This window comes from Polypterus senegalus, chromosome 10 (assembly GCF_016835505.1).
Source record: "Polypterus senegalus isolate Bchr_013 chromosome 10, ASM1683550v1, whole genome shotgun sequence".
Lineage (NCBI taxonomy): Eukaryota > Metazoa > Chordata > Cladistia > Polypteriformes > Polypteridae > Polypterus > Polypterus senegalus.
Genome location: NC_053163.1, coordinates 43,468,084 through 43,481,386, shown reverse-complemented (window position 1 = coordinate 43,481,386; position 13,303 = coordinate 43,468,084). Strand labels below are relative to the sequence as shown.

General features: G+C 37.1%; 1 protein-coding gene across 1 annotated transcript in view; it reads right to left on the bottom strand.

Moving 5' to 3' along the window:
- The window catches only part of col4a6 (collagen, type IV, alpha 6), a 582,406-nt gene that overhangs the window by 222,279 nt on the left and 346,824 nt on the right, over window positions 1–13,303 (bottom strand). Inside the window, exons 24-25 of the mRNA XM_039765772.1 lie at window positions 9,697–9,768; window positions 9,161–9,268 (exon numbers count right to left, since the gene is read on the bottom strand). Of these exons, the coding sequence (XP_039621706.1) occupies window positions 9,161–9,268; window positions 9,697–9,768 (180 nt within the window). The remainder of the gene's footprint in view (window positions 1–9,160; window positions 9,269–9,696; window positions 9,769–13,303) is intronic.

Genomic DNA, 13,303 nt, shown 5'->3' with positions numbered 1-13,303 from the left:
CTCAAATTCAAACGACTTCAAAATTTGAGATTTTGTAGCACAAACTACTTAATTCTACCTTTCCACATAATTTTTTTTTATACCTTGAATCTTTGGAAGACCAGCTGCTTGAGATACTTATGTCAACTTTGGTGCAAATGCATTGTTATGTTCTGTAAAATATTTAAAGCTGTGTATGTAAGGATAGAGATCTTAAAATAAGCCAATAACGTAATTGGAAGCCAGGTCAGTAAAGCAGTTACAGTAAATTGTGGTCAGCTGTTCTCAGCAGTTTTTTGTCTGTTATTCCATATATGTATTCAGGTGGGCCTTTTAAAATATTTGTAACACTTATCAATGTGAGGATTCTACCAAACTGATTAGTGTAAATGACAGAGTTATTATTTAAAAAAATAAACCAGGAGTTGAGTTCAGACCAGAAGATGCAGCAGTTAAGAGGATACTTCATAATTAATATGGGAGTTCAGATTCTCTTTAATGTACCTGGGAAGGATCTTACTTTAACTTCTGGATTTACACAATTTGGAATTCTTACTTTCCAACACTTTCAGTCACCTGGGTACCAAGGGACTAAACTTCTTGGGCCATCATCTCCCTGCAACCCAATCACCCATACATGTGTGTCTCCATTTAATTAATTTATTTTTTAAACTGAGTTTTCAAATGAATCATTCCAGGCATTGTGGTGTATTGCACAGAAGCTTGTGAGGCAGATGCACAATATGATTACAGGTTGGAATACTGGTTTTTTTTTTTTTCTTCTTTTTTTGCTGGTAATTTGTATTGATCTTTGAGTGGACAGGATCAGTGTGTCTGGCTGTGCTTTGGTCGGCTGACATCTTGTCTGGTGAACAGCACATATTTTTAATGCTTGTCTATAGATAGGCATATCTATTTATCTATTAAGGTAAGCGGATTTTGTTTGTTAAAGATGATGGGGCGGACAATACATAAAACTTGACACACACCTTTCATGTACAATATTTCTTTATAAATTTTTCTAATCGGACAATTTAATCAATTTACATGTCCAAGTTTATATTTAACTACTTAGTAAACCAAAGGACTTGCAGGGTTGCCATTTCTCCTGCATAACAGCAAAAGAGGACAAACACAAAAACATAACATTTCAATATTAATTATTTTAACACATTAGATGACTTACTATCTGAAGTTGCAGTCCTAGTTACAAACATGAATGTTATTTATTTGTTTTTTTTTTTAGATTTTACTGGTCTGCACATAAACATGTACTTATTAAGATGGTGTTGAACACTAACCCGACTCTGCCATGTCCTTCAAACATTACAGAACAAAAGTTACCCACTGACTTATAACAGGTGGGCTAGGATTCTTCCAATTGAATAAGATAAGTCTATGTGCTAGTAGTGTGGTATACGCAATTATAATCAGTGTGTTCTTCTTCACTTTAAGCCCATCTGAGAGTACACCAAACACAGCTGTTAATGGGATTGGAGTGATTGTGACACCAAGACCGTCTAATAGACATTCAAAGATTTATGTCCAAAATGATGTTAATTTGGTAAAAACATGTGGCCTAGTCAGGTTGGAGCTAGACTGCAACATTCACAGGTTGAATCTTTACCTGGCTACATCTTGGACAATTATAAATAAGATAAATGTGATTGATAAAATATATTAAATTGAATGATTGAATGCTTTCACATATAGAGATGCTGTATATTCTACAAGGAGTTTCCTTCCTTTTCTTTTACTGAGATATTAAGTGAAAAATCCTCTCCTCGCCTTACCCTAGGATTTTTGAAAGAAAGAGACTGTAATATGTTTTATATATTATTTAGATGCTGCCTGAATCTTCAAGACTGATTAGCATTTCTTTTGGAATAGAACTTTGGTGGGAGGTGTGGAAAATTGGAAAGGTTACTTTTAGCAATGTTTCTAATTTGAAAGTGGTGGAAAAATTGTGCTGATGGGTAGTTAAATTTGAAGAATAATTGTACATAACATGCAAAAATAATATCTATTTAAAATTCTTTAAGTGTTTTAGTCCAGACATTTTCCAAGCATTAAATACCCTGAAAAGTTTGAGAGGGTAGAAAAAGGTGATTATCATGCAGAGGTGCAACAGATAAAAGCTTATCTGCCTCGCAGTAAGGAGACCTGGGTTTGCTTCTCGGGTCCTCCCTGCATGGACTTTGCATGTTCTCCCCGTGTCTGCATGGGTTTCCTCCGGGTGCTCCGTTCTCCTCCCACAGTCCAAAGACATGCAGGTGAGGTGCATTGGCGATCATAAATTGTGCTTGGTGTGTGGGCGTGTGTGTGCATGTGCCCTGCGGTGGGCTGGCGCTCTGCTCAGGGATTTGTTCTTGCATTGCGCCCTGTGTTGGCTGGGATTGGCTCCAGCAGACCCCTGTGACCCTGTGTTAGGATATAGCAGGTTGGATAATGACTGACTGACTGACTATCTTTTGAAATTCTTCTAGTGCATTAAGGACTGCTGGTTAAGGACATCTGTGGGTCTGATATATACAGTACCATATCATCTACACATAGTGATATTTTCTTTTCAAGTCCTTCTCTGATAATCTCCTTTATCCCTGATGCATTTTGAAAGTGAATGAACAATGGCAATTGCAAAAATCGAAGGTGACAGAAGACATCCTTGTTAAGTAAAATATTGTAGTCTAAAGTAGTTTGAGGTAATTTCGTTAATATAGACAGAGACTTCAGGGGCCTCATGTATAAATGGTGCGTACGCACAGAAATGTTGCGTACGAACTTTTCCACATTCAAATCGCGATGTATAAAACCTACACTTGGCGTAAAGCCACGCACTTTTCCACGGTACCTCATACCTTGTCGTACGCAAGTTCTCCGCTCGGTTTTGCAGACTGGCGGCACCCAGCGTCAAAGCAGTGCTACTGTTCCTGTGTGGTTACTCCTTTATTTTTACTGCTTTATAAATACACTAAAACTAACCGCATATTGTTTATTAGTGTAATGCTTCTGATTGTAATTAACTTGTAACAATATAATGGTCCAGGGAATAGCCATAATATTCCAAATACCATAACTGCTTTAGCGCTGTTACTTTCACTGCACCTTCTTCTTCTTTCAGCTGCTCCCATTAGGAGTTGCCACAGTGGATCATCTTTTTCCATATTATTCTCACTGCAGCACTCGGAGTATTTATATAACTGTATCTGAGTGTGAATCAAAGCAGCAGCTGATCGGAAAGAGAATTATCGGTATACAGCTTCAAGCACACGCTACCTCAGCCACGGCAAAACGTTTCAAAGCCTTTCCTGTACGGACCTTGCGGTTCAGAAACAGTTTCATCCCAAGAACTATAAACGCACTCAATCATTGCTCCTTGCACAACTGTTTGTACTTATAAGTACAATTACCTCACTGTAAACTTACACTACAGTTATAATATTGCACAACCTGAGCCACTTTATAAAGCGCGTATTTACATATGATGATGATATCATTTTTAAGATGAAATGCAGCAAAATATGTTTATTATATTATACAGGTAAAACTTTAACTTCATTTAAATAATCTATATTCTTCACTGGGACTGGCGTGAAGGATAGAATAATTAAACATGTACTACGAAGATAGTTCAATGTTCCTTAAGCTTTTTGAAGAATCAGCGCTCTAAGCTCACAGATGGCTTAACATCTATTACAGAGCTGATTGTGTGGCAATCGGTTACTTGGAGAAAGAAAAGCAGGAACTGCAGGGGCGGCCACGCCAATATATATTAAATATAAAACAGAAAGAGAAAATAACGACACAGGTAAAAACGCAAAGACAAATTTCAGCAAAAGATAAATGCTTGTGTCATGAGCACGAGGCGGCTATGCAGTGTCCGCAACGGACGTGGCCATCCACCGTGCATAAGCTACCTTACTGACATTGGCAGGCGAAGGAGCCACCGATTCTTCCTCTGCCCAGGTTACCACAAGTCTAGACCCGCCCCTGAGTACTGCTGCAATAAATTATTTCATCGAAGGTCGCATACAATCACTGCGCCGTGAAACCCATGTTTAATAACGTGCTTTAAATCCTATCATCATGAAAATGATATCACGTATATATCTCAGTATTTTAGTTATTCAGAGAGCTGTAACATCATGAATATAATGGATTCTGTGTCCAGTTGGAGGAAGAGAGCCGGTTTAAGAAGCAAGTTGTGATTCACACACATAGGGCACATAGAAGATCACATACAAAACAAAGCATTGAACGTGCTACTTTAATTACGATGTGATTTGAAAAACTGGTTAATTAAACGATTTTAAGATGAAGTTTATGATGTTCTACTTTAATGACAAAATAAACTACATGATTAAAATGGAAATTTCGAGATTGAAGTTGACATTTCGTGCTTTTTCCCCACTGTGTGCCTTTTTTTTCTCTGTACCCTAATAAGCTTTCATATGACACTCAGACAGTGGGCTACAACTTGCCTTTTCACAGCGACTTTGATATGTGACTTTTTTATTTCCGGCACTGTGCGATTTTGTGAACGTGAGCTTTCAAGTTTCTCTAACACGCTATGTCACTTGATCAACTTCCTTTTGTTGATTATACCACGGTTTAATTAAACAAATAGCATGTTTTTCCTTTGCCTCCACTTGGTATTCGCTGAAATTCTTATATTTTCCCCCATGCTTTTCCCATTGTCTTTTCACAGAAGGCTGCACTTAAGGGCGATTTATATTGATTTGCATATTCAAAGAGGCGTAATTCTGGGAGGAGTTGGGGCGTTACATAAAGCGCGTGCATGAGCGTTACTTTTCACGCTGATCGGGATTTATGTAGCGGAAGAATGTGGAAGTTGGAGTACGCACAGATTCCTGCATCTGGATTTTTCTGTGCCTAAGCACATTTCGGCTTTTGTGCTTACGCCATGTTATAGTGCGAGTTCTTCGCACTGCGTTATACATGAGGCCCCTGCACTGGTATAGAGTAGTTTTATCCCTGCACATATATTTGGGCCAGACCCAAAGTTGTGGAATGTGTTGAACAGGTAGTCCATTCAGAAATATCAAATGCTTTTTCTGTTTTCAAAGATAATAAGATTTCTGGTGTTAGATTTTATGGGTGAGTATATTATATTAAACAAATGCCAATCATTTGAGCTAAGTGTCAGCCTCTAATAAATTTGGTTTGGTCTTGTGATATTGCAGAATGAACAACTTTCTCAATTCTTCTGGCAAGAACTTTGGACAGTAGCTTAACACCATTATTCAGAAGTGAAATTGGTCTGTATGATGCACATTGTAATACATACTTACTATTCTTTGGAAAGAAAGTAATTAATGCTTTGAGAAGAGTTAGAGATAGAATTTTATTGTGTCTAACTTCTACAAACATTGCTCATAATAGTGGGGATAACTTATTTGAAAAGTTTTTAAAAAATTTCACTGGTCAGCCACCAGGGCCTACTGGTTCCCAACTCTGGAGTGAGTTTATAGCATCCAGTAATTCAGAGAATGTCAGAGGTTTCTCCAGTTCCTCTGCACTAACAGTGTCTAGCTGTGGTATTAAGAATGCATCAAAAAACTCGTCTTATCATGTCTTATCTTCTTTAAACTGAGTAAAATATAAGGACTAATAGTTCTCTCTAATTGCATGGGTTATATTTTTCTGATCATTTATTTTATCTCCATTTATGTTTGTAATTTCTGTAATTGAGTTATGAACTTTGCGCTTGTGGATTTGTTGAACTAAGATCTTAATGGACTTCTCATCATGTTCATAGTAATGATATTTGCGATTTAAAGATGAGCTGTTCTGTTTCTTTTGTTGACAAGAGGTTAAATTTTCATTGCAAAACCTGTTTTTGCCTATAAGCTGCCTCATTTGGAGACCTGGCGTATTTTTGATCTATGCTGGTAATATCACTGATTAACTCGAACACCTTCTTATACTCTAATTTACTTTTATAGTAAACATGAAATAGTTTGTCCTCTTAAAAAAGCCATCACAGTTTCCCAGAGTATCCCTGCAGGAACCTCTGAGGATGTATTAGTCTCTATAAAATAATCGATTTGTTTGGAGGTGAATTCTGTAAAGTTGTCATCTGCTAATGACAGGGGATTAAGACGCCAGCTATAAAATGTGTGTGTAGGGCAGAGTGATTAAAGCTCCAAGATTAGTGGTGCATGACTGGAGATAACAATAGCCTTGTACTTAAAAGACTGGATAGCGGGCAATAAATTAGTACCAATAAAGAAATAATCCATTCTTGAGTAACTATGATGTACTGGTGAGAAGATGGAATATACTCTTGAGTTTGGATCTCCATGGGTCTGATAAGTTATGATCCATTATGAACTGTGTGATTGTTTATGTGGCAGCAGAAGTTATTGCCATTGTAGTTAAAGACCTATCCATATTTGGATTCAAAACATAATTAAAGTCTCTAGCCATTATAATTTTATTAGTGTTTATGTTAGAAATAGATGCATATACGTTTTGGATGAAATCTCTATCATCCACACTAGGTGTAAATTTATCAAAGTTACTAAATAAATTACCCATCACCATGACATATCACCCTTCAGGATCAGATACTGAACTACAAGTGTCAGTCATCAAACCATTACTTAAAAAGTCAGATCTAGACCCACACATACTTAACACTAGAATCTCTGAAGCCTACGACAAAACTCGTAATGCCAGGCCACCTTAAATTCATTTGCACCTCTCCATTAGTGTCTCTTTATCTGGGTGTAAAGTGCCTGGAATTGTATAGGGTAAATAATATATCGTTATTTGGAACACATGCATGCGTGTTCCATGTCTACAATGATCTATTTAAATGTAGGATGACAGGAAATGTGAGTCAAGAAATGTTGAACACATACCTAAAACAGAAACATTTTTCACTATATAGTACTAATTACAAAGTTTTAACATAAAGTGTATAATGTTTGGAGACTGAAGTATAATTATCAAATAAACACTTTCACAAAAGGTACACGTTTAACAAAACAAAAGCACTTTTATTCAAGGATATAACTGAAAAAAAGAAACCGGATTAGGGTACAACAAAGACACAACCACTTGGGTGGTGCAGCAGTAAGAACTGCCGACTCATAATCAAAAGGTCGCTGGTTCATTTTCGGGCAATTCCTAGAACTACTGTTTTGAGTAGTGAGCTGCTCTTATTGTTACTATTACAAAATTAAAACATACTTTAGATTTAAAACTATAACAGCTGGTGTAAATTTATGGTACTTGTAAAGGTTAGCATTTTTTTTCAGTTTTATTCTCTCAGTCGCGTTCACTCTCTCCCCGATCTGACACTGCTGTTTTCAAATAAAGACGTGCTATAAAAGAGGTGAACTCAGACAAGGATTAGGGTTCTGCTTGAAAAACATTTCTATGTTACTTATATAAAAGCCACATTGAATGTAGTTTAGCTATATTTATTTACTTATCTTCCTACAGCGAAGTAGACTGCAGAACTTACTGTGTTTGATTTACATAGGCATGGTGACAAATTACATGTGCAATGCCACTCCTTATTCAGAAAAAGATCCTAGTCATCCCACGGGAGAAAGAATTTCCTAAGGCTAAGGTCATAAAGCTTATAGAGTGATTTATGGACAAAGGCAGAACCAAAGGTAAAGTGCGACAGGAGCTTCCACCTGCAGCTAAAGTCATTCGTGTACTTGAAGTAGCATTGCACATGTACTTTGTCAGCATGCCCGTGTTGATCAAACACAGGAAGCTCTGCAGTCTAATTGTAACTTGTAACGCTGTAGGAAGATAAGTAAATAAATCAAGGTAAATAACATTTGATATGGCTTTTATATAAGTAACATATAAACATTTTTTATATAAAGACCATCACAAAACATAATCACAAACAGGACGTTACATGATACCTTGGCAAGGTCTGTAAACCCTGCTGTTCTTTGAAGGACATAGGTATGTGAGATTCACTGGCAGGATGACGCCCGACCTTTTGCTGCATCTAAACAGTGCCATCTTTTGCCTTTATGCCTGGTACAGTTGCGTTGTTCTTATGTGTTACTTGGACGTTTCTTGTGGGGAGGGTTTCTGTTCTCTTTCTCCAATGTAGAACCCTCATCCTCATCTGAGTTTATGTCTGTTATAGCATGTCTTTATTTCAAAACTAGCATTGTCAGATAGGGAGGAGTGTGAACGTGACTGAGAGAAGAAAACTGAATTAAAAAAAAAAGTACCATACATATACCGTAAATTTACACTTGCTGTTACAAATTAAAATCAAATGTATGTTTTTACTGTACAATAGCAATAAAAATAGCAGGTCACTACTCATTTTATATTTGGACTTCAGTCTTCACACATTATACACTACATGTCTACATTTTGTCAATTATAATAAAATAGGAAAAAATGTTTCTGTTTTAGTTACGTGTTCAATAATTCCTGCCTCGCATTTCGTGTCATTCTACATTTACTAGATCGTTGTAGACATGGAACACACATGAAATGTATGGATTTTAAATAATGATATATTATTTACCCTCTACAATTCCAGGCACCTCACACCCAGATAAACAGACTTGAGCTCTGAAAATTTTCTTTCCGACTTGAGCTGCGTCAGTGGGGGGATGGGATAGCAGGCTGCTTACTGCTTGTGCAGATTGACACATTTATAAAACAAAATACACTAATGGAGAGGTGCAAAGGAATTTAAGGTGGCCTGGGATTACAAGTTTTTTCATAGGCTTCAGGAACTCTAGTGTTAAATTACTACTTACTTAATGGTTACCAAATATACATATACTTAATAGAGTAAATTTCAATACAGTAACTGAGAAAAGTGTCCAAAAAAGAAACAATGTATAGTTATGGCAAATGTTACATAACAACCAAATTGCAAGCAGAATCTTCTTTGCATTACCAGAACATGACATGACTCATGTTTTCATAGTAATATACACATAAACTTTGAAATAAATATATATATAATTAATTTTAATAACAAAGATATTCTGACATACAACTTCATGGAATAATAATACAGTTGCCAAAATCATGTTGTTGTTTTCCCCTTCATACATATAATATACAGTAGTTATAGCTACAATCCAAACAAAAGGACAGTGCAGCAACTAGTGAACTTTTTTTTTATTTAAAATGAGTATTTTTCCTTAAACATTACCTGGTACAGTAGAAGACCAAGACGACCCTGGATCACCCTTTTCTCCTTTGAATCCATTAAAGCCTGGCTGTCCTTGTGCACCAGGCTGTCCTCTCAGACCTTTAGAGCCTGTACCAATCATAATATATCATTAGGAAATGAAGTTTACAATAGTGGTCCTGAACAAACTTAGTAAAGCCTTTGAATGAGGAAAATGATGTGAAGTACTTGGTTAAGACTATAAGGAAACAATAACAATAGAAATATCAGAAAAATATATAACAGAGTCTAATTGAACTTTGTTGTAGACAGCCAGGACACTTACCTGGCCAGAACATATTTATTGTGGAAGGACTAGGGGAGAGAGTGGGCTCAGGGTTTTATCAGGTTTGGGCAGCTGGTGTGGCCCCTGCAGACCACAACTTTTAAATATCAATAGGATAATTGCTAATATTTACATTTACTGGTTTTTTAAAATTCCATTTTTCTTTGAAGGCCTACTGTGTATAAATTAATTTGTATATTGAAAATTCTATTAAAATGTATGCATAGTTTACCTGGCTGTCCTGTAGTGCCAGGGATTCCGGGAGGACCATATGGCCCAGAAATTGTACATGGCAAGCTTATTCCTGGAAACATAAACAGAAAAGAATTGAAAAGAATGTACACAAAAATAATTAATATATTATAAATATATGATGATCAAATTTCTTGAAATTAGAACATTTTCAACAGCTATTGTAATTCAAAGTGAAAAGCAATACTCAGAAATTAGGTTGATGGCTATCACCACACAACATCAGAGAACTTTAAATGTAGATATTGAAAATGTGATTGGAGTCAGGGCCTGTATCAGCAACCGCAGGATTGCATGTTGGACAGGAGGTGTGGTTGAAACCATCATCTTAATTAAAGAAAGTAACTTATACTCCAGTAGGATCAGTTAGTAAAACGTTTTCAAGACAGAAACTAGGCAGGAGGAATGTTTTCCATTGCGTCATTTATTCTCTTGCAGTACCATGCTATAAAGAGGGAGCATCCTTCTACAGCATGATCAGAATGGTGAGAGAATCAAATCATACAGGTTCATTTTATAATCTATTGAATTTACTTACTTACTTTACTTGTTGGTTTGCACCTAAATGATCTTTATAAAGTAAAATACTATTTTACTATATGCTTATTATTCTTACATCCTTTGGGTTGAGCCACCACCCTTGAAATTTCTGTGTATATAACAATTGCCCAGTCTTGTTGAATACAGGTGATTTGATTTCTTGGTCATCTTTCAGTACATTCTATGTAGTAGCTTGTTGTCTCTGTTGTTCACTTGACTTTTATCTGGTTTCCTGATTTGCTTGAATAGGTGTTTTAGCATAGGCAGAATGGTAACACAGAGCTTTCATTCCTGCCACACAGTGCTAGGATTTGCATGGAATTTTCTCTCCAAGGTAGAATTATAGATATTAACACTTTATGCTGTTTCTTTAAGATGAATGCTAACAAGTCAAGTCGGGGAGCATGCACTGGTACAGTGCATTGCTGCACCCACTACACAATGAAACAACTCAGGATCCCAGTTGGCAACCCTCCAGGCAGACACGCGGTCCAGTCCTGCCCTCCGGAAATGACCCTCAATCTGCCGCAGCCAGGTGTTACGTGAGTAACTCCTTGGCCTGGTCTAGCCACTCGGGTCCCAACAGTGAGAATCTTACGAGCCAGATCACCCTCTGGGAAACACGCCACATAACCGTAGTGCCATAACTGGTGCTCCCTAACAATGCAGGTAATGTGCCTCATTCGGAACTCCATGAGCAAATGCTCATTTGACAAAAAGTCAAACCAACGGTACCCAAGGATTTTCCATATAGCAAGACAGGAAGCACAAGGTCTCTAAAGACTTGGACCTTCGTCCTTTTGCATACATATCGGGAGCGCCACACACCCCTTTCCAGCAACCTCATGACCCCCCATGCTCTCCCAATTCGTCTACTGACTTCACAGGAAGAGTCACCAGAGACTGCCAAGGTAAGTAAACCTCTCAATAAGGTCAACACTCTCTCTGCAGACAGACACACTGCTGATGGCTGTGCCCAAGAGGTCATTAAAGCCCTGGATCTTGGTTTTTATCCAGGACACTCGCAAGCCCAGACACTCAGACTCCTCACTCAGTCTCTCGAGCACCCTGATCAGAGCCTCCATTGACTCCGCGAAGATCACAGCAACGTCAGCAAAGTCAAGATCCGTGAATCTTTCTTCATTAACAGATGCCACACAGCCGCTGGACCCCACGACCTTGCCCAACTCCCAGTCCATACAAGCATTAAACAGAGTAGGAGCAAGAACACACCCCGATGAACCACAGAATCAACTGGGAAAAACGCAGAGGTCCTGCCTCCAATCTGTGCAGTCGATTCTGGCGTTCATCAGGGGTGTGTTCTTGTTAACCTAAAATTATTTTTCTACAGAGGCCAAGTGTAACCTGCCCCAGGTAGGATACCAGGTGGAGAGGCAGGAAAAAGCACACCTTGAATAAAAGAGTACACATTCTCCAGCCCTGTAACTGCTGGTTGTGGGAGGTTGAGGTTGCTGCAGGCTTGTCTGTCCCTTTATTTAGAAATTGTCCAGCAGTATGGCAGGGATACCTGTAACTGCAAAATGAAGCACAGGGAAGACTACACCAGGGTTCTTGTAGGGCTAGGCCTAAGCTGGAGGTACTTCAGAAGAGACTAGAACTGACCTCTGAAGTAGTCCAGAGATCGGGTATTTCAAGATTTGTTGTCAACAAAATACAATCAATTACTGCAGTTTTTCAAATCTGAGGTTTCGATGATTTTTGTGGCCCACTCTTCATCTTTACTTAGCATGGAAAAAAGAAGTGCTTATATCCTTCTCTTGCAGATATTTTGCTTCTGGACTTATAGATCATCATTGTAACACTTAATATTGAAAGTAGCATATGAATTTATAGAGGTATTATAAAGTACTTCATAAAACATACTGTATTATATACTAGATTTTAACATACTTAAAATTCCTGCTTATTTGACTTAACATTAGTTGTCTTACATATTCCTGTAAACGCAAGTGCAAACAGTTCTCACCATTTTCTTGTTCATAAATAGTTCTTTTCAAGTATTATGTGCCTTGAATAATTGAATGCATTCTATTTGATTGACCAATAATGTATAATAAAGATGATGATAAATAATAACCAATTAATCAAATGTAATTTCTCATGCTCATCAGAGCTTTTTCAGCTCACAACTTGCCTCAGTGAAATAAAAATCTGAATGAAGCAGAACTCTTTAAAATTAAGTTGCAGGAAAACCAAACTCCTGCAAATTGGCACTAAAGCACTACTTCTTGAGCTTCTTTTCAATCACTCCTGGTGATGATCTCATCAGACCTTCATCTAATGCAAGGAGTCTTGGTGTCATTTTTGATTCTTCTCTTTCTTATTCCACCCACATAAACCACATTAAGAAACTTTCTTACATTCACCTCAGTAACATATCTCATGCTCACTCATTCCTATCTTATTCTAATGCTGAGAAACTTGTACATGCTTTTATCACATCCAGCATCAATTACTTTAACTCCCCACTGGAAGATGCCCCTACAAATCTTATATCACAGCTCCAGTTAGGGCTGGGTGATATGGACAAAAATAAAATCTCAATTTTTTCAGTGATATGGATGATTTTCGATTTTATTTACATGAACTCAAGACAAAACAGAACTCAAGTTTCCTTTATTTTTGAAACTACTGTATATGGAAACAACAATAACAAATAAGCTACACTTCAGGGGTGTTATAAAAATTTAAAATAAAATAAATATTAAATAATAAATGTAAAATAAAACATAAAATGCAGAAAATTATTTAACAAATAAAGTGAAATACATTTACATAAAATAAAGCATCATGGGCAGGTAATAGTAACATAAATTATAAATAAAAAGTAAGAATGGACTTCAGTGTGCTTTTCCCCCCAACATGCAGCACTTTTGTTTGTGCTAATGTACAGTTTGTGTTAATTAATAACAGCAGTGAATCTAACACCCTCAACCAAAAAGCCATAATGTTCCTAACAGAGTGGCTGCTCTGTCTTGAAATCATACAGCTGAAAGGTTTTCAAACGCAGTATGTATTGTATAAAA